Source organism: Lontra canadensis, unplaced genomic scaffold (genome assembly GCF_010015895.1).
Source record: "Lontra canadensis isolate GAN:19392208 unplaced genomic scaffold, GSC_riverotter_1.0 scaffold7, whole genome shotgun sequence".
In the NCBI taxonomy this organism is placed as follows: domain Eukaryota; kingdom Metazoa; phylum Chordata; class Mammalia; order Carnivora; family Mustelidae; genus Lontra; species Lontra canadensis.
In genome coordinates, this window is record NW_022631001.1 from 22689227 (window position 1) to 22715037 (window position 25811).

Genomic DNA, 25811 nt, shown 5'->3' on the forward strand with positions numbered 1-25811 from the left:
CCCATAAAAATCCTTGGGTAGGGACGCCTGGGTGACTCAGTTGGTTAAGCAGCTGCCTTCAGCTCAGGTCATGATCCCAGCGTCCTGGGATCGAGTCCCACATCGGGCTCCTTGCTCTGCAGGGAGCCTGCTTCTCCCTCTGCCTCTGCCTGCCATTCTGTCTGCCTGTGCTCGCTCTCTCTCTCTCTCTCATAAATAAATAAATAAAATCTTTAAAAAAACCCTTGGGTAAAACACAGACATCAGCTAATCCTGCGAAATGCTCTAACCATCCCTCCACTGCACTTCGTCAGGTATTTCTGAGATGTTTCCAGTCTATTGGAAGCCACTTGGGAAAAGTTCCATTCCATAAATCCTTGCAGGGAGGCAGAAAGAGATAAAAACAAATTCTAAACTTGCAGAACTTTTTCCGGGGCGGGGGGGGGGTGCAGTTGATGGGAAAACTAGATAATCAAGTGAGTTATTATAAACCTATCTACAGATTCAGGGGAAGCAATTTATAAACTTATGGCATAGTTAGGGCAGAGGAGAGGAAGCAAATTATCCGAAATTGTTCATCTTGTACAATAAACACCATTAACTTCCTCCAGACTTTGCTATTTCAGCCAACAGTGCCATCACTTTCATACCAATGCAGGTTGGAAGAGTCAGGCAATTCCACCTGCTTTGGGAAGCTTTCCCTAATTTCCTAGCCTCCTGTCTCACCCTTCTTTATGGATCCAGTCAGGAATCATCTCATCTTGACGTCCACCCAGCCAGCCCTTGATGATTTTGTTTTATACCTTCACAGTGTCGATGCCCAGCAGTGTTCTGAAAACTGCATGTGCTCAAAAGCCACCTGACAGTGGTAGGCATTAGTTACTAAAAACAAGCCGCTGTGTGGAAATCAGCACATAGGCAGCAGACTCCCTTAAGTCAAGGTCTAGAGTATCACCTCGTCTTCTCCTCACACACTGCGGCCTGGGACTAAGTCCACTGGCTTCTATTTTCTAGGACCAAATCCTCCTCTTCCAGCAGAGGGGATACACAAATGAGTGGGGGGTCCAAGGGCACAGGACTCATGAAACAAATCCAGCTTTTCTGTAAGAGACAGGTGTGTGAGAAAGTGAGTATAGGTGGCCAACCCCTGAGTACTGAGGGGTTCCCACTGAGTTATTTGGGCTAGATATGCCCTTAGCAATGCTCACTAGGTCCGCATGTCACTACCTTCTGTACCATACCTCAGGTCCTGCCTGTGACGCAGGCTGGAACTGTAGGCCTTCTTTTGAGGTCCTCCCATAATATGCCTTCATGGGCACAGAAGAACTCCAGGAGGTCCTGTTCCCACCTTTCAGTGGTATGATCCCCTGAGGCAGAATGTTGAGAACACAGGAACACAATAGCCACAACAAGCTAAGGCCTGGGCAGTGAGGAGATCCAAACTTTAACAAGCAAAAGACATCAAGAAACAAGCGAGTACCAGAGGTCAACAGGCAAAGTTCCTCAAAACCAGAAGACAGCCCAGTTGTCCAACAAGGGTAACTAGGAGGGTGGTAACATGGGGGAAAGAGTAATAAAGACTGAAAATGGATGAGCAGCAAATGAAGGTGCCTAACTGTGAAGCAGCTTTCTAGCTCAGGCTCAGCTACCTCACATTCCTTTTATCACGGGGTGAACCAGTCCTGAGCTGCCCTGGTGGGAAGGCTTGTTGATGATGAAGCCTGCAGAAGCTGGTTGGCAGGGTAGTGGTTTGGGGGATGGGATACAGGCAGGGGTATCTTCCCACCAGCTTCACACTCGAGATGAGTCCGTGTTTCAGAACTTATCTTTTTCCTTACACACAAGCTATTTTTATTTTTCCTCATTTCCTTTGAAAGATCAGACTGAAAGTCAAATCTCTGAGGTTTGGGTTCATCCTTCAAAATACCTGATACAACTTTTGCAGATATTTTCCTCATATTTAAGTTCTCTTTCAAAATGAGTCTAACGGTTTCTTTATCTAAATTTAACTCTTCCGCCATCATCCTCACGGTCAACCGCCTGTTTGAACAAACCAAGTCCTTGACCTTCTGGATATTTTCATCCGTCCGGTGGGTGACTGGACGACCACTTCGGGCGTCATCTCGGACATCTTCCCGCCCTTCTTTAAACCTTTTGTGCCAGTCGAAAACTCGGGCCCTTGACATGACTTCATCTCCATAAGCTTCTTTTAAAAGGTGGTGGGTCTCACTTGCGGACTTGCTCAATTTCACGCAAAATTTGATACTAATCCTTTGTTCTAGATAGCGATCACTCATTCTGGCACTTAAACAGCACACGAAAGTGAAAAGACCACAGCTGTAAGGGGAAGCGAGCGGAACCAATCTTTATAGGGCTGCAAGTGGAATCATGTCGCTCGTAACGATCCTCCAGAAGCCTCACCAGGGAAAGAGTAACTGCTTAAGTTTTCGTCCCTCAGCTTCCGGCTGAGGCGGGGAAAACCCGTCCTGAAAAGCTAACAGGGCTTAAGAGTAGCTGCAAAACTGGGGAAAATGAAATCTCCTACACGTCTCCGTTCAACTTGTGCACGCAGGTCTGCGGAAAGTGGGCAAATCAGCAAGGTCTTTCAATTCCGCGGCCCTTCAGAGTCTATGGCGATTTCTGCAATAGAGACCTAAGTGGTGGCAACGTAAGCAAGCAAGGAGAGATATAACGTGCAAGCTCGCCGACCCAGGTCTGCGGAAACCCCCGCACGCCAAACCTACCGACGGTGCCGGGGGCTCGCCAGCTCTAGAGTCCCGGGAGACATGCCCGCATGCGCAAAGCCATCTCCTGGCGGGGTAGGTTGTGCGCACGCGCACTGCGGCAGCCCGCGCCAGGCCTCGCCTCCACCTCGCCACACCCGGGCCGGCGCGCTTCTTTGCGCGTGCCCGCCTGCGGAGAAGTCGGCGGAAAGGAGGGGGCGGGGGAGGAAGGCTGAGGGAAGAGAGGGCACCCCCGGGCGCCAGGGTGCATTGTGGGAAGGAGGCGGCAGCGTCCCGGGCGGGCGGGAGGTGCACCAGCGGCAGCGGCGGCGGCGGCGGTAAATCCTCCCGGCCACTCACAGCACTGTGGAGCCGCGTCCCCAGCCCGGCCTCGGACCGCGGCGCCCCTCCTGCCCCTCGCGGCTTCTCGCCCGCCGCCCCTCCCCCCGGCGCGCCGGCCTCGCCGAGCCGGCCGGCCGGCCTGGCTCCCCTCCCCGGCCCCGACGGGCGGGCGGGCTGCCCTGAGGAGGCGGGGAGGGGAGGGCTGGGCCGGCCGGCGGGTGGGCGACGATGCCGAACTTCTGTGCTGCCCCCAACTGCACGAGGAAGAGCACGCAGTCGGACCTGGCCTTCTTCAGGTTCCCGCGGGATCCGGCCAGGTAAGCGGCGGGCGCGGAGCCGGCGGTCCGGGCCCACCTTCGCGGGGCGCGCTGCGCGCTGCCAACCGCCGGCTCCGGGGCTGCGTGGGGAGTGGGCCACGGTCGTCGACCCCAGCCTCGGCCGCTGGTGGGGAACGGACCTGGAGCAGCGGGCCGGCGGGCGCCCGGGGACCTCGGAGCACGTGCGCCAGCAGAGGCTCGGCGCGGCAGGCACCACCCGAAGGAAGAGGCTACTGGGGCGGCCCGCAGGCGGGATGAGCGGGGTTCTCGCCCTGGTTAGGTTGCTTGGGTGACCTCGGGCAGGTCGCTTTCCCCTCTAGGCTTTAGTTTCCTCAGCTGTCAAAAGAGGGACTTGGATTCTGTAGTTAGGGTTACCGGGGCCCGCCCTTCTCCTTGCCATTACCCCCGGGAGCAGTGTTTCATTTTGGAGTCCGGTCACCTTTTATCTCGTCAAGTCACAATTATTTCCTCCGGCGGATTTGATCCTAGTTTAAATTCTGGCTCTGACCGTTACTCATTGTCTTACTTGGTTATCCTGGGGATAACGGAGGGTAGGGTTGGGGGTGGGTACGCCTGTGGGCGTGGGAATGGGTATTGAAATGTCTTCCTTGAGGTAACTCACACGCTCTGACGTATATTTAAAGAGTGATGGAGAAGGGACTGTGAAAGTCTGAAGAATTTTCCTTGGCCTCTCTTCTTGATTCGTTCATTTAGAACCAACACTTAACTGTGTGCCCAGCACTAGTGTTAGGTGTTGGAAATTCACATGTGAGTGAGACGGTGTTGCTGCCTGCAGAAACCTCACAGTCTGTTAAGAAAACAGATATAGAAGAAGGCGATTATAATATAGCATTCTATTTATTAGTTCCACAAATATTTATTGAAGGCCTACTATGTGGTAGGCATTGCTCTGAGCACTGGAAGTGTACAGATGAACTGATCAGAGTCCCTGCTCTCTTGAAGTTGACATTCCAGTGGAGGAAAATAGACAAATAAATATGTATGTACAGTATGTCATATGGTGATAAATACTTTGAAGAAAGGACAAATGTTCGGGCATAGAATAAGGAGTAGCAGAGGAGGCACAATTGTTATTTTAAAATAGGTGATCAGAGAAGGCCTCACTAAGAAGGTGAATTTGAGGAAAGACCAGAAGTAGCTGAGAAGGCCAGCTATGAAGATATCTAGGGAAAGAGCATTCTGGTCTGTGGAAACAGTAAATGCAAAGTTAGGGCATGCATGTAACAGGTACAGTCAAAAGTCCATGGACAGTAGAGCTGGTTTAAGGAAGGAGGGAGAGGGAAAAAATGAGACCAGTAAAGTGTGTGTTTGTATGGTAGGGGCAAATTGTGTGGGACATTATAAGCAATGTAAAGCACTATGGTCTTTATTCTGATTGAGACAGGAAGTCATCCAAGGGCTTAGAGAAGGGAGACTATACTTTAAAGATTTTACTTATTTATTTGACAGAGAAAGAGAGATCACAAGCAGGCAGAGAGAGAAGGGAACAGGCTGCCTGCTGAGCAGAGAGCCCGATGTGGGACTCGATCCCAGGACTCTGGGATCGTGACCTGAGCCGAAGGCAGAGGCTTTAACCCACTGAACCACCCAGGCACCCGAGACCATATTTTTAAATAGGATTACTGGCTGCTTGTTAGATTGTAGGGAAGCAAAGGTGAGAGCAGGAAGACCAGTTAAAGGCAATTGCAGTAATCCAGGTTAGTAGAGGAGGTGGTAAACTGCTGGCGTTTGAGACACGTTTTGAAGGTGAAGCCAACAGGATTTGTTAATGGTTTAGATGTAGGTTGTAAGAGAAAAAGGGAAGTCAAGAATAACCCTAAGATTTTTTTAACCTGAGTATTTACTGAGCTATGGAAGTCTGGGAGGAGTAGGTTTGGTGGAGACATTCAAAGTTTGGTCTAGGACATGTGAAGTTTGCAGAGCTTAATAAATGTTTAGGAATATCCAGAAATGAACTTAAATGGCCCATATTTAGATCAGTAACCTAAATATTTTAGAGCTAAAACCATAAAAAGATAGTCTGGAATTTAGAGACTTTCAGACTAGATACTGTAAATATGGGTGTTCTCAGTTTATAGAGGGTATTTAATGTCATGCTCTGGGGTAAGTAAAGCGGAATAGGTCTGAGAATTGAGCCCTGGGGCATTCCTGGTGTTTAAAGTTCAGGGTGGTGAGGATGAACTACTTTGGAAGACTGAGGAATAGCTGTTGGGTTCCATGGGAGCAGAGAAGGGGAACATCTGAATCTGACTGGGCCTTAGCCCATTAAGCATTATCTTCCTTTTACCCAAATTTTAGCCCAAGGGCAATCTTGAGAGTATATTTCACTTTCATAATAAGGGCAACATTAGTTGATTCTGGACCACAGGTCATTTGTGTCTGTATACTGTAGCAAATGCTCTTTTCATTACACTCCTTAGAGGGGAGGAGGTATGACCTATAGGGGTGTACAGTCTCAAATTTGGGAGGAATTTTTAGATCTAGTGCATTCTATCCCCTTTGAGAATCTCACATAAGGACCTAACTTGAGAAAAGACAGAGACAATTTTGCATTCCACTGTCAAGGTATTTATGGACCCTATAGGGCCCTGTGCATTCCTGACAGGGGGGCCTTTGCTAAAACACCTCCAATGACTGTTCTCTGCTTTGTGAAGGGATGCTTCAAGATTTTGGACACCTTTAGCTATTATTTCTTCCTTTTATTGAGTGTGAATATGCCTCCCTATAATTTATGCTTTGGAGGTCCTAGTTATGTTCCTACAGTCATACTGAGCAAATCTGTGCCATTTTCTGTCAGACTGCTTTGAATATTTCGAGACTAAATTAAGAACTTTTCTTAATTTTTTTTAAACATTTTTATTGAGATAAAATTCACATACCATACAATTCACCCATTTAAAATGTGTATTAAGTGCATTTTAATATACGTTATACAGTATTAATGTATATTGTTTAGTATACATTATTTTTAAACATTTTGTTAAGATATATAACATAAAATTTGTCATTTTAACCATTTTTAAGTGTATAATTCAGTGGCATTAATTACATTCACAGTGTTGTGCAGCCATTACCACTGCCCATTTCAAAAGTTTTTTCATTACCCCAAGCAAGCAGTAACTCTTTCCCTACATCCTACTCTGCTCCATCCGCTTTCAGTCTCCATGAATTTGTGTGTTCTGTGTACGTCATGAAAATGGAATCATACAGTTGTCCTTTATGTCTGCTTTATTTTAGTTAACATAATATCTTCAAGATCCTATTTTATCCAAACCGAATCTCCTCATACTAAGGATTCCAGATTCTTCTGTTTTTGACAGTTTCTTCTTTACTGTGCCCAGAATTAATTATAATAAAGAAGTAGTTTTCAGAAGTGTGCATTGAATTAATGATAGTATTTTTAGGGTTATTAATTATAATTAGTTTTTTTTTCTGTAAATGAGTTGTAGGGAAGGTTGATAAAAGGTGACATTGCCAACCTGTCCTTGAAAAGTTAACTAATAATTGTTAACTAAAAATGTAGTATATTTAATGTTATTAAATAGTATATTTCTTTTTGTTTTATTTGTAAATTCCATGGACGTTTTTATAAAGAGCTATTTGAACTAATTTAAAATTCAAAAGTATGGTTAATAAAGGGCACAGTGCAGAATTTCCCAAAATACAGTACCTTTTATTGGTTCAGAAAAAGTGGCATTAATGTGCTTTTTATTTTTTTATTTTAATTTTAGTTTTTTTAATTGAAGTATAGTTGACAATGTTCAGCATTAGTTTCAGATGTACAGTGTAGTGATTCTATAAGTCTATACATTATGCAGTTTCACCACAAGTGTAGCTACCACCTGTCCCCATATAGTGCTGTCACAGTAACACTGACTATATTACCTATGCTGTGCCTTTTATCCCCGTTACATATTCTTTCTTTTTTTTTTAAACTATAAAATAATTGAATCGACTTGCTTTAAGACAATGGTAGAGAGATCATAGATTACCTAAAATTAAAGTTAAAAGAAAAAAAAAAAACCTTCCTAAAACTGGATCACTCGAGGATGGCTTGATTAATGCCAAGGCTTGGCAGAAATCTAGGGGCAGCTCACAGTAGAGCTCATACCCAGATGAGGTGAAGGTACAAGTAGAACTAATGAATTGCTCCTATTAGAGCGAGTTGGGCAACTGAAGCCCTCTTCTTCCTTCTCAGGCGATTAGTTTTAACTCACCCCTAAGGTGGTGAGGTCTTCAAGATTCTTTTGGCAATAATCAAAGTAAATTGAGAATTGATGTACTCTGCCTTGTAAAATGCAGAACAGTGGTTTTTTGGGACACTCATGAAGGTCCCCCAAGACTTTCAAGGAGTCCACAGGGTAAAAACTGACATTATTTGCCTTTTTCATGCTCATTCTTTCAGGAGTGTGCGCTGAAGTTTCCGAGGAGGTCCATAACATGGTAACATCATTGCTCTGAAAAGTTGTCTGTTATATTTTCTAAAATTTCCTAAGTATGATTATACAGATGCCAGTGTGTGGTAGACATTTTCTCAGAAATGAATGGAAGCCTGCCACTTCAAGGGAAACAATGGACATTCAAGCAAAAATTAGAATTTTTGAAAATTTAAATACACCACTTTGAGCTTGACAACTCTCTAAGACTTTCCTGTTGAGATTGATGGTTGAGATTGATGGTGATATTGATAAACGTGATTTTTTAAATAAATTGTATAAGGGTGGTTTGCATAACTGGCTGAACTGATATTTTCCAAATTGGTCAATTCATAATTTCACAAAGACATGCACAGATAAAAGCCCTATTCAGGGGCACCTGGGTGGCTCAGTGGGTTAAAGCCTCTACCTTCGGCTCAGGTCATGATCCCAGGGTCCTGGGATCGAGCCCCGCATCGGGCCCTCTGCTCAGCAGGGAACCGGCTTCCCTTCCTCTCTCTGTTCCTGCCTCTCTGCCTACTTGTGATCTCTGTCAAATAAATAATAAATAAAATCTTAAAAAAAAAAAGCACTATTCAAAGGATAAGATACACCAAGAGATTTCAGTGTAATAGAGTGAGAAATCTCATTGGTCTGGTGTTAGATTACATATCACAACTCATCTTTAAGAAACCACCACTTGTGGAGTTTTTGTGTAGTATTAAAGAGTATCCATAGTAATGTGGGTAAGAGAGGAATATTTTAATTACCTTTTTAACTGCATAGCGGTGTGAGGCCAGATTGTCTTCATATACTTTAACCAAAATCACATATGGCAATAGATAAAATACAAAAGCAGATGTGAGAATCTAGCATTAAAGAGATTTGCAAAGATGGAAAACAGTGCCACTTTTCACAAAATTATGTTTTTGTTTTGGAAAATGCAGTTATTTTTAATTAAAATATTACCTATATTAACATATAATAGGATTGCAAGTTTTAATGAATTAATAACTATTTTAAAAGTGTATTTGGTTTTATAGATGATAAATATTGATATATTGATAAATATTGATAAACAAAAGCTCTTTGGGTCCTCAATAAGGGGGTAAAAAGACTGTGAAGTTTGAGAATCATATCTATAAAATATGATCTTAAAGTGTTTTCATATCTCATTTAATCCTCCAACCAACACTGTGAGTTGTAATGATAATACTTCTTACAGAATACTTCATATTCTATGTTCCAGGCAGTGTTCTATGTGTTTTATGTACATTATTTCATTTAACCCTTGCAGTAGGTTTTGAGATAGTCCCTGCTTTTCAGATGACCAAAGCAGGCACAGAGAAATTAAGTAATGTGTTCAAAGTTCCACAGAAACATCTGAAACCCCAAGAATATAATAAAATATGTAATATTACTGAAACTTATTTGACCAGGAAACTTTTTTTATTTTAATGAAACAGTTGACTAGAGTTTCTTAAAATATGTTTTTGGAAATGCTGCAAGTAGGAGACCATCAAAGGGAAAAATACACAAAAAGGCTGAATGGTACTGAAAGGGTGATTAAAATGAGGATACAAAGTGACCATTGGATTTGGCAGGATTGAAATCATTCATACACTTGAGCAATTTCAGTGGAAAAGAGGTAAAGTAGAACCCTCTTTGGAATTGATTGAGGAAAGAATGTGAGACAAAGTGGAGACTGAAAATGGGCTGTAGTTTTGCTTTGCAGAGGATCCAGGTTAATGGAATTTTTTAGATGGGAGATACTAGGGCACATTTATACTGATGGTAATAATATACATAAATAAAGGATGTTGAGAGACCATATACAGAGAGGAAGAGGAGTGTTTCCTGTGTGTGCATATACATAGTTCTACACATATGTTTACACACCTGAATCAGGAAAAGTTTCCTTCAAGAAATGATATTTGAGGGGCACCTGGGTGATTCAGTCTTTTAAGTGTCTGCCTTCAGCTCAGGTCATTGATCCCAGGGTCCTGGGGTTGAGAACTGTGAGTCCCATGTTGGGTTCCCTGCTCAGTGGGGAGTCTGCTTCTCCCTTTCCCCCAACTTGTGTTCTCTCATGTGTGCGCTCTCTCTCTCTCATAAATAAAATCTGAAAAAATAAAAAACAAAAACGTTTACTCTGCAGTGTGGAGAAAGGGTTAGGGAAAGGCAAAAGACCAGTTTGGAAGTTAGATGGATTCAGAGAATCATTTCACTCTGCTAAGGGAAAAGGCTACAGAGTTTGGGAGTACAGGGCGCAGAATAATGAGAGGGAGAGCTAGGAAAGGGGAGACAGTGGTCAATTTGAGAGATAATTATGTATATCCTTAAAAGCATTTAAGTATATATACACATGTGTGTATACATACGTGTACACACATATGTAAAAAGCTTGTCATATATAATTTTTATAACTTTATTGATATAAAATGTATATATGCAAGACCATCAGAAGTCACAAGTGTTGCATGGCTTGTTGGATTTTCAGGGTGACCTGTCCATGAAGCTTTTGCCCAGATTTAGAAAAAAAATAGTCTATTACTAATATCCCAAACTCCCTCTCCCCCGAGGTTCTCTCAGTCATTATGCCACTATCCCTAGTGAGAGTCATTGTCCTACTGGATACAATCAGATTAGTTGGTTATTGAAAATGAGGGACAGAGTGAGGGAATCTTTTATTGATACATGACATACATAGAAAAGAATGTAAAGTCAGTAGTCTAGAACTTGATGAATTTTTATAAAATGAATACCCAGGTAATGTTTGAGATATAGAACGTATTTCCACCCAGAAAAGCCTATTAGAGATCCAGTGCCTCCCACTTTAAAAAGATTTTATTTATTTATTTGACAGAGACAATGAGAGCAAGAACACAAGGAAGAGGGAGAAGCAGGCTTCCTACCAAGCATGGAGCCCGATGTGGGGCTCTATCCCAGGACCCTGGGATCATGACCTGAGCAGAAGGCAGAGGAAGGCAGACACTTAACAACTGAGCCACCCAGGTGCTCCTGGTGCCCAAAGTTTTTATTGCAAGGTAGTCACACAGACACTCTCTGTCAAGGGTATATTAAAATTCTAGACTCTCAGGAGGAAGGCAGTTGTTCAGTATAAAAATGTTGTTAAAAAAAAATAAATCATGTTGTTTCCACAGTCCTAAATACAGTGAGCCATCTTATCAGTTAGGGAAAGTTTTATGTCAGTGTAGGGAACTATTAACTATTTATTAAGTTTTATGTCAGTGTAGGGAACTATTTATTTATTAATTATTTATTAACCAGTGTAGGGAACTATAAATTAACTATTTATTAACCAAGTTTCTTCCAGGCACCAGCCAAAAGGCTGTCTTTACGAGCGGGCCTTTCCTAAGGATAGCAATCTCAGAGCTCCTATATTAATTAACTTTTTTTCTGCATAATCACCATAGATGAGTTCTGCATATTTTTTATGACATCTAATTTCTCTCTCTCTTTTTTTTTTAAGTTTATTTAAGTAATCTCTATACCCAACATGGGGCTTGAACTCATAAATCAATTTGAGGGGAATTGATATCTTTAGAATTCCATATACCAATCCATGAACTTGTATATCCCTCATTGAAGTTATTTAAAATCTTTTTCAGTTAGAGGGTCTTGTACATCTTTCACTAGATTTACTTCTAGGTATTGATATGGCAGACATAGATGTAGCTATTTGGGCTATCTGCCCGACCTATCCTTGACTGAATCTGAATGCTTGTCATATCAGGAATCTGTCTCAACTTAGTTCAGAGATAATACAGACAGTAGTATTCTGTATGGAAGTTCTTCAGAGATCTAAGAATTAAAAAACAAACAGCTGTAGCAGTATGGCAAATTATTTTTTAGTGAGGCAGTTTCTGTGCTAAATATTTAGATGTTGAAACATGAAAAGTTTATGAAATCACATTGCACAACTGTGTAAAAATATTAAAATATGGACATCTTAGGTATCATTACTGTGCAGTAACACTTCTTGGCTGAATGAAATGCTGTGCAATTTAGGTGTGGTTTTAGTTTCAGTTAGATAATCAATATTTCACCATGGTTTTACATATTGAGAGTAGAGGGAATCAAGTGTCAGAGCGTGTATGTGTGGAGGGGTAAGCTGTAATATTAAGACATAATATACTATAATGTGATTATAAAATAAACCATGTTTTCAAATTTTTTTAAAGATTTTATTTATTTATTTAATAGTGAGAGACACAGTGAGAGAGGGAACACAAGCATGGGGAGTGGGAGAGGGAGAAGCAGGTTCCCTGCCAAGCAGGGAGCCCAATGCTGGACTTGATCCCAGGACTCTGGGATCATGACTGACTTGAAGGCAGACACTTAATGACTGAGCCACCCAGGCCCCCCATGTTTTCAAATTTGTGACTGTGACAGCATTTTTGTTCCTAGAAACTTGAGGAATGAAGGAAAGAAAGATTAGTTGTGAGCTTTAACAAATTACTTAACATTTCTGTGCCTTCATTTCTTCATCTACATACAGGGTATAATGTACCCCTTTTGTAAAGGACTTAGAACAGTGTCTGGCTTATAGCAAGTGCTTAGTGTGCATCATCATCATTGTTGTTGTCATTATTATTACTTGTTTTTCTGCAGATTTGTAAACACCAAAAGAACATGGACTTTGTCTTGTTCACTATCTTCAGCACCTTCTGTGTACTAGATTGTGTAGAATCCCTGCAGTCATGGAGCTTGCCAGTCTAATCTTGTACATGTTGTACAAGATTGTAGAGAATAAATCATGTTCATAATAAGGCAAATGAACACAGGCCATCATGTTCCTAGAAGAAACTCTAAATGATTTATAGAACATCTATTTACTAATTTTTTGCAATGACAGTGTTGTTTCATATCCTTGTTTAAGTTGAAATCCTGAGGGAAATGTTAGGCCATGGGTCTCATGGTTGTGCAAGTTTTTGGTTGAACTGCTGATAATTAAGTCCTCTCTGGTGCAAGGATGTCCTGGGAATTGAAAGACTCAGATTTAAGTTCTAGTTTTACTGCTGATTTTGTACAGGATTCTGAGCAAGTTACTTCTTTAGCTTGTCTATAATTGAATGTACTAAATGATTTCTAAGGTTTCTTTTAGCTCTCATTTTGTTATCAGTCAGCTTCTCCAAATATGTTCTGCAGAGAAAGGGGAGCAGGAATCCATCGTCTATAATATATCTTTGCCTTATAGCTGAATGTTAAAATATACATTGAGCTCATATTTCATAACTGTATTTTGGTTTTATTTATAGATGCCAGAAGTGGGTGGAGAATTGTAGGAGAGCAGACTTAGAAGATAAAACACCTGATCAACTAAATAAACATTATCGATTATGTGCCAAACACTTTGAGACCTCTATGATCTGTAGAACTGTAAGTAATAGAAGGGCTTGAGTTGTTTGTTTTCTCTCTCTCTCTCACTCAGTATCCGGTTGAAAATGTAAATCTTTATTAATATTGGGGTGTATCCTTGCACCCTACCACTTTTTTTAAAGTCGAAGACAAATTTGGAGCTGATTGGTATCTATTGTGTTCTTTAAAACCTGAGATTTTTTTTAACCCCACCTGTTTCTGATGCCCCATTCCTACTCACCAGAGGTTGCCACTTTTACTTTTCTTATGCACCCTTCAGAAAATTTTTGGTAATTATTAAAGTGTATGTTTAAGGTAGAGTTTGCATTTTTACTTGGAGCATCTTCTCCAGAGCTTTTTTTATGAGTGAAATCTTCATTGAGAAATGGAGCTCTTTGTTTTCATATGTACTGTTAGAACCCACCCTTATTTTTATGTTCCAAGTTACAACAAGAAGCAAATTATATATTTAATGTGAAAAAAATTTTCCATCAGTATTTTTCAATTTCATATCAAGACCAGGATCTCTCATCCTTACTACTGTTAACTATGTGAATTTGGCCATGTCACTTTCCCTTTCTGGGCCCCAAAATCTAATAAGGAGATTAAACCACATAATTCCTGAGATTTTAACATTTTTAACCCTCTGTGGTTCTGTCGTTGCTGTGAATTATTAGAGACACAAATAGGGCAGATTTTATTGAAATGAAGCAGACTTGAAACACTTTAAAAACTAGTTAGGAAGACAGTTTTGTTAAATAATATATTCTTGTTTAGTTATAACTAATGTATCATCTCAGATATTGGGATAGACATAAACTTGATTTGAAGATACACTATATATTGTTACGCAGCAATTTATTTTGATATTTTTTTCAGATACATTTTGCAGAGGCATCAGAAAACTAAAGAATGATTGGGTTATTTTATTTCTCAAAATTAATTGAAGCAGATACTTGTGAAGTCATTGGGAGGTGAGCCAATTCCGGTTCAACAGTTTAATCACAAATATTTGAGGGATATTTTTGCCTTGCTTTGTTAAGAGGGTAATAATCAACCAAAATAAGGGATTTCATATATTTAAAAGGCAAACCATTTTTATGTTCTTGACATTAAGTAAAAATATCCCAAATTATTATTTTAAATATACAAGCCATATGCATTTTTATTTTAGTAATAAATATGGTCTCTTTATTAGACAATTCCAGTGAGATTAATGTGAGAAATGTAAAATTAATAGTTCACCCATATTTTTGTTTAGTCAGAGCATAGAACAGAAAGATGAGCTATTTTTGCTTTTTAAATTTCCACATGATTCTTCAGTCTTGAATAAGTTAATGCAAGTACGAGAAGAAATTCTTTCTACACATGTAGAAGGAGACACTGCTATTAAAAACTGGCTTATATGGTATAGATATCCAAATGTTTGAGAGGTTTGATTTGATTAATTTGGCATTGAAAGTTTCATCACTAAACATTCATGGCTACTTCAACCAAAGCCAAATATTATCTTTAATGCTAGAGTAAGAGCATTGCTTTATGCTCAAACCTTAGTTCAGCAGTTAAAGATTAAATCTTGATACTGAGTTAAAACTGTCATGCACATAAATTGAATATAGCTCTTTTTTGCATGTGAACTTTTAAGTCAGTATTTATAAAAAGTAACGTATTTTTAATTCTTTTTTTTTTTTTTTGGTCTGTAATATCTTTGCTTTATAGCAAATCAGTTTGATTTAAATTTAAGAAATGCGTTAGGAATGTTTTATCCCTCCTCTCCTTATTTAATAATTGGTAAGGTATCAAGAGTTGACTGTGTATGTTTGTATGTCATGACATGTTTGCTAAGCAGGAAAGGTGAAATGTTTGGGGTATGGTATAGTTTCTGCTCCCTTCAGTGATTGTGTCCCTAATCAATCTGATTCAAAATTCCTGGTAGACTCAGGATAATTGGCCCAGCACTAGAAGTTGAGTATCATTAAGAGACAGATTTAAAAAAAAAAAAAAAAAAAGGTTTTCTTCTTTGTGTTTTCCATGAGGCATGGGGTTGAAATGGAAAATATTGACTCTGAATAGAAGTACTTCCCAAATATGTTTAACACTCTTTAGATAATACCCAAGATAGTGTGTTCCCTTTAGTGATGTATTTTTTTCTTCATATCATCCTAACTTTCCTTCCCTTGGTGAAAAAAAAATACAGTTGTTATTTTTCTTTGGCATATACTTTGAACATGCTTTAATAGTTAGCTTTGAAATAATCACTGCTCCCAAGAAAGCTTTTTGAAAAGAAGAATATGTGTCTTTATCAGTGCAGACAGACCTGTGAAGAAATTAAAGGCACTGTTTCTTTAGACTAGACTGCAGTTATTCCTCTGTTACTCTTCCTGTTAATAAGCTTCTTGTCCCTACCTGACCTCTGGGTTGGCTGTTCAAGACTGTCAACATCCAGTTTATAGCCAGGTCGGATTAGGTTAACAGGAATTAGAATAGAGAATAGTCATCCTCCAGTGATAAGAATGTTAGAATTAGAAATTTAGAAATACCTAGTGTAATGTTTGCAAAATCCAATTATGTATATCATGGTTGTGAATGAATTCAAGTGGCATATGAGTCAATTTTTATTTTAGGAGTTTCACTATGTGTTAAAAATATACGAAGCTCATCAAAATCATTATTTTATCGTTTGTATTGCCTAAGACAATGCTAACTTTAAAAATGAGTGGATTATGTAAAAGTGCAGATGATGGTATGCAAGCCTTATCATTAGTATGTGAATCTTTTCATTTTAGGAAATATTGGTCTAGTTTAATACTTGAATTTTATTCAGAAGAGGAAACTGAGGTCCAGAAAGGGAAAGTATTTGAACAGGATCTTACAGTGAGTAACTGGTAGAATTTGGACTAGTTCCTGGGTCTCCTGGGTCCGACCCAGTCCAATATTATTTCACTATACCTTGATGCTTCTCAGTAATAGTAGTGAAAGTGGAGTGAACATCAGGTAAAGAAGGAAAAAATTACTAAGAATATACAAAGGATAGATTGAGAAACTTGTGTTCCTGCTGTGGATTTGGTAGGCTCATGGAAGGGCAGAATAGATGAAGTCACTGGGAGGATGAATTAGAAGTAGATATGCAAGATGCAAATACATTTAATTTTTTATGCATACCATCAGTTCCGTTCCTTTTTTTTTTTTTTTTTTTTTTTTTAATAGTAAGATTGCCGGAAGGGCAAATGCAAAAAGAGTTAGAAATAATAAGCTCTTCTGGACTGACATTGTCATTCTGCAAGTCTCTACACTTCAGAGCTGGAGTTGAAGGAGTACTGGGGAAGTCATTAACATAGCATTTTCTTTTATGTGTAATACATTCTTACAGACTGTCTCTGAGTTAACATATTTTTCTTTTTCAGAGTCCTTATAGGACAGTTCTTCGAGATAATGCAATACCAACAATATTTGATCTTACCAGTCATTTGAACAATCCACATAGTAGACACAGAAAACGAATAAAAGAATTGGTATGTCAATATAGTTTTGGCTTTCCCATGCCCCATAATACTATGAAATCAAATATAGATGTGTTCATGTTAAAATTGAACCCAAGTTAGTCTTTATTTCAAAGGTAGCATGGAAAGTGAGTACTGTGGTTATTGAAGAAGCATGGATGTGCGACAATTAGTTTAATACTTAAGTTGGGAAGTCTTTTTCTAATTTAGCCTTTTGATTTAGCCTGTTGATACTCATTGCCTTGGGCCAAAATATGCTGTCAGTTACCACTAGCACATTCCCTTCCAGGGGAAGGGGAAGGAAACACTACCTTTTCTTTTATAGTAAGGAAACTGGAGCTGAGGGGTATTTCCAGAATTCAGCACAAAGGGATAAAGAAAGGGAAGGTATAAAAGTTAAGACATGGTGGGGGTCGGGGGGCGCCTGGGTGGCTCAGTTGGTTAAGCGTCTATCTTTGGCTCAGGTCATGATCCCAGGATCCTGGGATTGAGTCCAGCATCCGGTTCCCCGCTCAGCAGGGCATTTGCTTCTCCCTATGCCTCTGCCTGCTTCTCTCTCCCTCTCCCTCTCTCATGAATAAATAAATAAAATCTTTAAAAAAGAATAAAAATTAAAAAAATAAAAATTAAGGCAAAAAAATAAAAGTTAAGACATGGATACTTTTATGTAGAGGTTCTGTCACTATTAAGTACTGACAGTTAGAAAAAGCTTTTAAATCTCTGTATATGGCATCATTTATGCATATTTTTATATTCCTTTGATACCCTTTAGTTCTAATGCTTGAAACCTATCTGGTTTTTTTTGTTGACATTAGGTGAACAACATTAAATTACTGAGACTCCTCAGTCCATGACCTTCTGTCTTTGTTGCCACCGGCGAGACCCTTATTGTATTTTTTCTTCCTCCTTCCGGTATTACTGTTCTCATTTCCTCTCTTTTTGGTATCCATGCTAGTGTATTTAATATTTGTCATTTCATTCTGCCTGCTGTGTGCTTTTTAAAGACAACATTTATCTAATATTCCTCATTTTTTCTGTTTCTATGTTTACCTTTCATATTTATATCTTTCATTGATTTGGAGTTTGTATGTCTTTATTACCATAGCTTTATAATATATCTTGCTTTCAAATACAGTGATTTCTTAACTCTTCTTTTTCAAAATTGTCTTAGCTGTTTGTGGACCTTTATCCCTCCAGATGAATTTGAGAATTCTTTTTGTCAGGTTATAGAAATTGTATGGGGATTTTCATCATGAATGCTTTGAATTACCATCTTTGCAGTATTAATTAGTCCTGTCAATAAACAGAAAAAAACAGCTATCAAGTAATAGCAGTTATTGACAAAACTAAATACTAGTTCTTTGAATACTTTTAGGGGCACCTGGATGGTTCAGTTGGTTAAGCCTCTCTTTGGCTCAGGTCATGATTTCAGGGTCCTGGGATTGAGCCCTGATTCGGGCTCCCTGCTCAGTGGGGAGTCTGCTTTTCCTTCTACCCCCTCCCACCCCACTCTGGCTCTGGCTTGTGCACTCTCTCTCAGATAAATAAAATCTTTAAAATAAATTAAAAATTTTAAAAATACTTTTAGGAGTACACAAAGTAAAAAAAATAGAAAAAAATCAGGGTTTTTGCTGCAGTTCTTTAAAAGAGAACAATATGTACATTCTTCCTTAAATTACTTCCTAAATACACTATAGTTATTTTTGGTATAGATTATGTATTCTGGTTGAGATTGTTTCTAGCAATTTTGAAGACCCCTTTTTATTAATCCTAATAGTCCACCAAGTTTTCTGTGTGATTGATTGTATATCATCCTCCAGATTTGCCTCTTCTTCCTATCCTCATAATTAAAATTTTTCTGTTGCCTGTGTTCCTGTTGAGTCCAGACCCCTAAGAGTGCTGTGTTGAACAATCCCAGGAATGTCACAGCTGGTACATTTGTGGCATTAAATGTGCCTTTTGTTGTTGATATTGTTAAATAATTTTTATGAAGTTAAGGAAATTCCTTTTATTCCCTTTTTGTCCTCATGTTCAGAATTTTTATCATACCTTGTTGAACTTATCAGAAGATTTCACTGCATCTGTTGAGTAGAAAAGTTCACGATTTTTTTTTAAAGCAGTGAACAACATTTATGGATTTTCTAATGTTGAACCATCTTTGCATTCCTGTGATGAACCCTAATTGATTGCAGTATATCTCTCTTCATTTGTTTGATTTAGTTAGTTAATGTTTTATTTAGGATTTTGCATTTATAATTTTACGTGTTGTCCTCTGATTTTCTTTTTGTGTGCTCCTCTTACCCAGTTATGATATCAAGGCTCTATTAGCCTTATAAAATTAGTTGTATAGCTTTCCTTTTTTTCCTCTTAATTTTTCTAGAGAAACTTAATGTAAGGTGTATATATATATGCTGTCTGCTCCTGAAAGTTAAACCATAAAACAGAGGGCTTGGGGTAGGTGAGGGAATATTTTGATTGCCATTTTGATTTATTTATTGGTTTTCTCTTCTTGTGTTTCATTTGTTCTCAAGAGTTTATGAACTGCAGCTAGGATTTTGGAATGCTTGTTTTTTTCTGAACCTAAGATTATTTTAATAGTCTGCAAAAAAATAGTGGTTAGTTTTATCAATGATATCTGCACTTCTGAGCTATTTTATTGATTTCTTCTTGATTTGAGGGATTTACTTTTTAGCTCTTTTTCTGGCTTCTTGAATGTTTAGTTCATATGTATGTATATTCAAGCTGTAAATGTCCAAGTGTGTTTTAGTTGTATCCCACAATTTTAGACATGTAGTGCTTTCATTCAGTAACCAGAAGTGTTTTGTCAATTCCCCTATTCCGTTAACATAGGATTATTTTTGTTTTTGGTTTACAGGATTTATATTTTTAAAACCTTACTGTAATTTTTATTTGGAGTGTTATAATTAAATGATACATAAGAGGATATGTACAGTCTGTGCAATACTGATTCTTTCTAGTTTTTGCATCTGTTATTGCTATTGAAGTCTGATGCCAGCCTGATTCTTGCTCCTTTTTAGATGATCTGCTTTTCTCCCTCAAAGTCTTTAGTTTTTTTTTTCCTTATATTTGACATTTTGAATTTTTGCTAAACAGGGTCTAGATGGTTTTTTTAATTATCTGGATTTACATCTTTAAGTTCTGAGAAGTCCTCAGTTTTTATTTCTTCATGCATTTCTTTCCTTCTATTTATTTGTTTTTCTGGGACTTCTCTTAGATGAACACTGACACTCCACAACAGTCCTCCACATCAGCATTCTTCTTAGTAATACGTACCAGGGGTAAGATGCTCAGCAACTCCCCATCCTATAGCTATCATTTCCCCATATTCTGTCCCTTGGGAACCTCAAATACCTTATTGCAGACATACTCTTCCAGATCTGCCTGCCATCCTTGCAATTGCAACTCACAGGTTAATGAGGGAATGTTCCAGATTGGCTAGCCTGTTGACATTTCTTGTTAGCAGTATCATGTTTCCATGATGCCTAGCAGGTACCCTGCTAACTCCAGCTGCCACTGGTACTGCTGTTTGTCTGCCCAAGAATAGTAATGGGGTGGGTTGTGATTTAAGCATTGTGGGGGGTTAGAGGGAGAGAAAAGGACATGACTGGGAAGTCCTTCCTTGGTCTAACCCTGTATGTATGTGCCACTTGCACTCTGTGCTGTGTGCATCCATTTCTCTTCCATTCTGCGCTGTGTTACTCTCTCCTTCCCAGGGATTGTTCGTAGCTTTTATGTTAGATTCTGGGATCCAGCAATGGTCTCTTACCTGGCATTACCCCAGGATTGGATTGAGTAGGGAACATGATTTGTGACCCTTTGGAATGCCCATCCTGTACTTTCATGCCTTTTATTAGCCAGCAAACACTTGTAACCCAAAGTTATGATGAATTTAAATATAAAGTAAGTTAAACAATGTATTCTTTCCCCTCTAGTATTTTATTATGAGCTTGGAGTCATTAGTAAATTATACTTCTGGTTTTTTGTCATCTCTGTTTGAAGAATGTTTTCCTTATAAGGAATTTATGCTCTTGAAGGAATTAAATTTGAGTCAAGATATGCTTTTTACTTATGAGTCTACAGTGATGTGCTAGAGTTCAGTTTTCTTAAAGGTGTGTTTTCTTTTTTCTTGTCATTTAGAGTGAAGATGAAATCAGGACACTGAAACAGAAAAAAAGTAAGTGATAGTGTTAATGACTCAACTTCTGAATGTCTTTTAAAAAGGCCTTGACCTGGTAAGGACAAATAATTATGTTTTATGTCCAAAACCTGCCGTGAGAATGATGTAAGTGTGCGGTAGGCATTGTCCCATGGTCTGGAATTGTCTGTGAGACTAAAGTGTTAGCTTAGTTTCTTGATTGAGTGCTTCTGTGCCATACATTTTGCCTTCTCCCCACTAGGACTGTGCTGTTGGTGTGGTAGGAGTAGCAGACACACAGACAGAATGTCCCAGAATAGGAAAGGAGAGGCAGCAGGAAGGACAAGAGCAGAATCTGCATCTACCCAATGTGTGGTGCATAATAAGTTCTTTTTCTTTTTTTTTTCCTTAAAGATTTTATTTATTTATCCAACAGAGAGAGAGAGCACAAGCAGGTAGAGCGACAGGCAGAGGCAGAGGGAGACGCAGGCTCCCCACTGAGCAGGGAGCCCGATCCCAGGACCCTGGGATCATGACCCGAGCCAAAGGCAGATGCCTAACAACTGAGCCACCCAGGCACCCTCATGATAAGTTCCTGATACATTTTTAAGGAGTAAATGCTATGGGAACACTTAACCTAAGAGAGAATGGGAGTCAGAAGCCTTTCTGCAGGGTACTGATAGATGATCTCTGTCACCAAAAAATGAGGACCAGAAGTTGTTTTCGTTCTTGTCAGTGATTGCTATTATTCCTCCTTTCTCTGTCTCCTTCTACTACTGTGTTGCTGTTATTATTAATGTAAGTCTTTATGTGTATTGTGTACATAATCTTTATTCTAAGTGCTTTTCTTAATTGACTTAATTCTCACAGTAGTCCTGCAGAGAGGAGACCTAGAGTCAGGCAAAGGAGTGAAGAATATTCTAGACAGAAGTAGAGTGGCTTGACACCAGGTGCCAGATTTGGGCGATTATACTCATTTTGTTGTTGGAGCTTCTAAGGTCCCGTGATGATTAATCAGAAAATGAGCCTAGATGGGACCACAGGGTCCAGGACTTGCAAGGTTATGTGTATGACAGTGGGCAGGGCACTCACCTCAGAGCCTCGGTTTTCCTATCCAAATACAAAGATACTTCTAGTAGTCTAATATTAGCCTTAAAAATTGCCTGAATATAAAATAAATAAATAAATAAAGTTTAAAAAATTGCCTGAATATACTTTATGTTTTATTGGCTTGTATCACTCTCCTCTTCCATATAAAAATGTAGCTTAATTTCACAGAAGCTGCATCAGCCTGGATCTTGGAGCCACACAGGCTTGGATTTGAATTTTATTTCCATCCTTCTAACCATATCTGTGACCTTGGGCGGTTATTTACTTTCCTCATTTATCAAATGGGGTTGATAGCACCTGCCTGTAGAAGGAATAATGTGATATATATAAAATGCCAACACAGTGCCTCTGTAAATACTAGTTCTCTTCCTTTTCTTTTTTCTGAGGGCACAGACTGTTAGAGCTCTGTATAATTTTATGTCACATGCCTTGTTAAGTTTATAAGAAATCATTTCTCTCTTACAACATTCACTGCAGGATTAAAATAGATCTGTAATACGGTTTTTATCTCCTCCTCTAGAGTGTGCCTTATTGTAACCTCTGTACCTAGTCTGTGGTCCAGTAGGTGCCTTTGAATGTTGAATGGATGAGTTTGTGAATTTTAAATATTTAACCAATCAAAAATACAATTTTTATTGTTTGTATGGTTCTTCCTGAGCCTTTTTATAAATTTAATTTTTTTTTCCAGTTGATGAAACTTCTGAACAGGAACCAAAACATAAAGAAATAAACAACAGCAATGCTCAGAATCCTAGTGCAGAAGAAGGGGGTGAGGAACAGGATGAAGATATTTTACCTTTAACCCTTGAAGAGAAAGAAAACAAAGAATACTTAAAATCTCTATTTGAAATTTTGATTCTTATGGGAAAACAAAACATACCTCTGGATGGGCATGAAACTGATGAAATCCCAGAGGGTCTCTTTACTCCTGATAACTTTCAAGCACTGCTGGAGTGCCGGATAAATTCTGGTGAAGAGGTTCTGAGAAAGCGCTTTGAGACAACAGCAGTTAACACATTGTTCTGCTCGAAAACACAGCAGAAACAGATGCTAGAGATCTGTGAGAGCTGCATTCGGGAAGAAACTCTCAGGGAAGTGAGAGACTCGCACTTCTTTTCCATCATCACTGATGACGTAGTGGACATAGCAGGAGAAGAACACTTGCCTGTGTTGGTGAGGTTTGTTGATGAATCTCATAACCTGAGAGAGGAATTTGTGGGCTTCTTGCCTTATGAAGCTGATGCAGAAATTTTGGCTGTGAAATTTCACACTACGATAACTGAGAAATGGGGGTTAAACATGGAGTATTGTCGTGGCCAGGCTTACATTGTGTCCAGTGGATTTTCTTCCAAAATGAAAGTTGTTGCTTCTAGACTTTTAGAGAAATATCCCCAAGCTGTCTACACACTTTGCTCTTCCTGTGCCTTAAATATGTGGCTGGCAAAATCAGTGCCTGTTGTGGGAGTATCTGTTGCATTAGGAACAATTGAGGAAGTTTGTTCTTTCTTCCATCGATCTCCACAACTGCTTTTGGAGCTTGACAATGTAATTTCTGTCCTCTTTCAGAACAATGAGGAAAAGGGTAAAGAACTGAAGGAGATCTGCCATTCTCAGTGGACAGGCAGGCATGATGCTTTTGAAATTTTAGTGGACCTCCTACAAGCACTTGTTTTATGTTTAGATGGTATAAATAGTGATACAAATATTAGGTGGAATAACTATATAGCTGGTCGAGCTTTTGTACTCTGCAGTGCAGTAACAGATTTTGATTTCATCGTTACCATTGTTGTTCTTAAAAATGTACTATCTTTTACAAGAGCCTTTGGGAAAAATCTCCAAGGGCAGACCTCTGACGTCTTCTTTGCAGCCAGTAGCTTGACTGCAGTGCTGCATTCACTAAATGAAGTGATGGAAAATATTGAAGTTTATCATGAATTTTGGTTCGAAGAAGCCACAAATTTGGCAACTAAACTTGATATTCAGATGAAACTCCCCGGGAAATTCCGCAGAGCCCAGCAAGGTAACCTGGAATCTCAGCTCACCTCTGAGAGTTACTATAAAGAAACTCTAAGTGTTCCAACAGTAGAACACATTATTCAGGAACTGAAAGATATATTCTCAGAACAGCACCTCAAAGCTCTTAAATGCTTATCTCTTGTACCCTCTGTCATGGGACAGCTCAAATTTAATACATCAGAGGAACACCATGCTGACATGTACAGAAGTGACTTGCCCAATCCTGACACACTCTCAGCTGAGCTGCATTGCTGGAGAATCAAATGGAAACACCGAGGGAAAGATATAGAGCTTCCATCTACCATTTACGAAGCCCTCCATCTACCTGACATCAAGTTTTTTCCTAATGTTTATGCATTGCTGAAAGTCCTGTGTATTCTTCCTGTGATGAAGGTTGAGAATGAACGCTATGAAAATGGGAGAAAGCGTCTCAAAGCATACCTGAGGAACACTTTGACAGACCAGAGGTCAAGTAACTTGGCTTTGCTTAACATAAATTTTGACATAAAACATGATCTCGATTTAATGGTGGACACATATATCAAACTCTATACAACTAAGTCAGAGCTTCCTACGGATAACTCAGAAAACATTGAAAATACCTAAGAAACGTTTAAAGTAGGCTTTCTCTTATGTTTGATATTTGGAAAAATCTGTAAGAAATTTGAAAACATCTTACAGAAAAGCTGTCAGGTGTATGTAGGCCACTTAATCACTGAATATCTTGACATACTGACCTCTCATTGAGTGTATTAGCCATTGATAATCTGCCTATTTAAATGGCCCCTGTTTAAACTCTCATGCTTTGGAGACATAACTGTTCTTCCAGAAGATAGCATTGAAAGTGCCACATTACACTTCTGTGGGATTTCTGCTAGTGGCACTTGGGAATTGTTTTAGTTAAGTCATTTTAGACATAACATTTATTATCACTGTATCCAATTGTCGGGTATTGAGTTATCACTTCTTAGAAGATAAAGATTTTGAAGAGGTTTAGGGGGAAGGGATACATTTTAGAAAATGTTACAAGAAGCTCATGAGTGACCCTTGAGTAGTAGGAGTGTTAGTATGTTAAAAATCGGTAATGGACAGTTCAGGGAGTTACCAGACAGAAACATGTGAGCTTGCCAAGCAAGGATTGCAGTAGAGATTTTGTCTTTATCAAATGAACTTAACAGAACAAGTTACAGTTAAAGTTTGAATGGGAGACCCTGCCATTGTTCCACATTGGGTTGTTGCTGTTTACATTCCTTTGTTGAGCCTACATCTTCATAAGCTCTTTAGCACCTGTATGTTGAAACACCTACGACTTTATAAGCTTTTTAGCAGGTATATGTTGAACACCTCTGTTCATGGTCAAGGCAGGATCAGAGGCCATGGATACTGACAACTGATTTGTCTGTTTTCCTCTGTCTTTTTCCATGACTATATCTACTGCCTCGTCTTGATTTATAAACAAAACCTGGAAAACCTACAAAAATAAGTGTTTTGTGGTTTATCTAGGAATAATACAGAAAATATTGCTGTTATTTTTGGTGAAGAAGATCAATTTTGTATAGTTTATTTCAACTTAAATAAAATGTGAATTTTGTTTAAAGTTCAAGTATGTGATTTTTGGTGGGGGACAAAGTGGATTCTTGTGGTAAATTCTTTTTTCAAAAATATCACCTTTGCAATTGAAGACGGGTTTTTTTTTAGGGAGGTGTGGTTTATGGTTTACTGCTTGGGGTATATAAATGACATTTTAATTGAGTAATTTCTAAATAATAAGGTTTATCTAACTCATTTTTTAAAAAATATTATGTGCTCTATGACCCTGTTACAAATTTTCAGGGTTTGTGTAATTGTTG

The 25811-nt window shown here is 39.0% G+C and overlaps 2 protein-coding genes across 7 annotated transcripts in view; one reads left to right on the forward strand and one right to left on the reverse strand.

Annotated features, from left to right (window-relative positions):
* GVQW3 (GVQW motif containing 3) overlaps window positions 1-2839 on the reverse strand; it is a 28562-nt gene extending 25723 nt beyond the window's left edge. For 4 of the 6 annotated variants that reach the window (XM_032853029.1, XM_032853026.1, XM_032853028.1 and 1 more), the window contains exon 1: window positions 1221-2809. In XM_032853029.1, coding sequence (XP_032708920.1) covers window positions 1644-2276 — 633 coding nt within the window. In that variant the 5' untranslated portion in view covers window positions 2277-2809 and the 3' untranslated portion in view covers window positions 1221-1643. Of the gene's footprint in view, window positions 1-1220 lie in introns of all 6 variants that reach the window. The other 2 variants (XM_032853030.1, XM_032853031.1) reach the window with 2 other exon arrangements.
* Window positions 2840-3003: 164 nt separating this feature from the next.
* THAP12 (THAP domain containing 12) lies at window positions 3004-25564 on the forward strand. Its single transcript, XM_032853024.1, has 5 exons — window positions 3004-3361; window positions 13080-13200; window positions 16584-16691; window positions 20838-20874; window positions 22634-25564. Exons 1-5 carry the CDS (start codon window positions 3273-3275, stop codon window positions 24565-24567), a joined length of 2289 nt encoding a protein of 762 aa, XP_032708915.1. The 5' UTR covers window positions 3004-3272; the 3' UTR covers window positions 24568-25564.
* The last annotated feature ends 247 nt before the right edge of the window (window positions 25565-25811 follow it).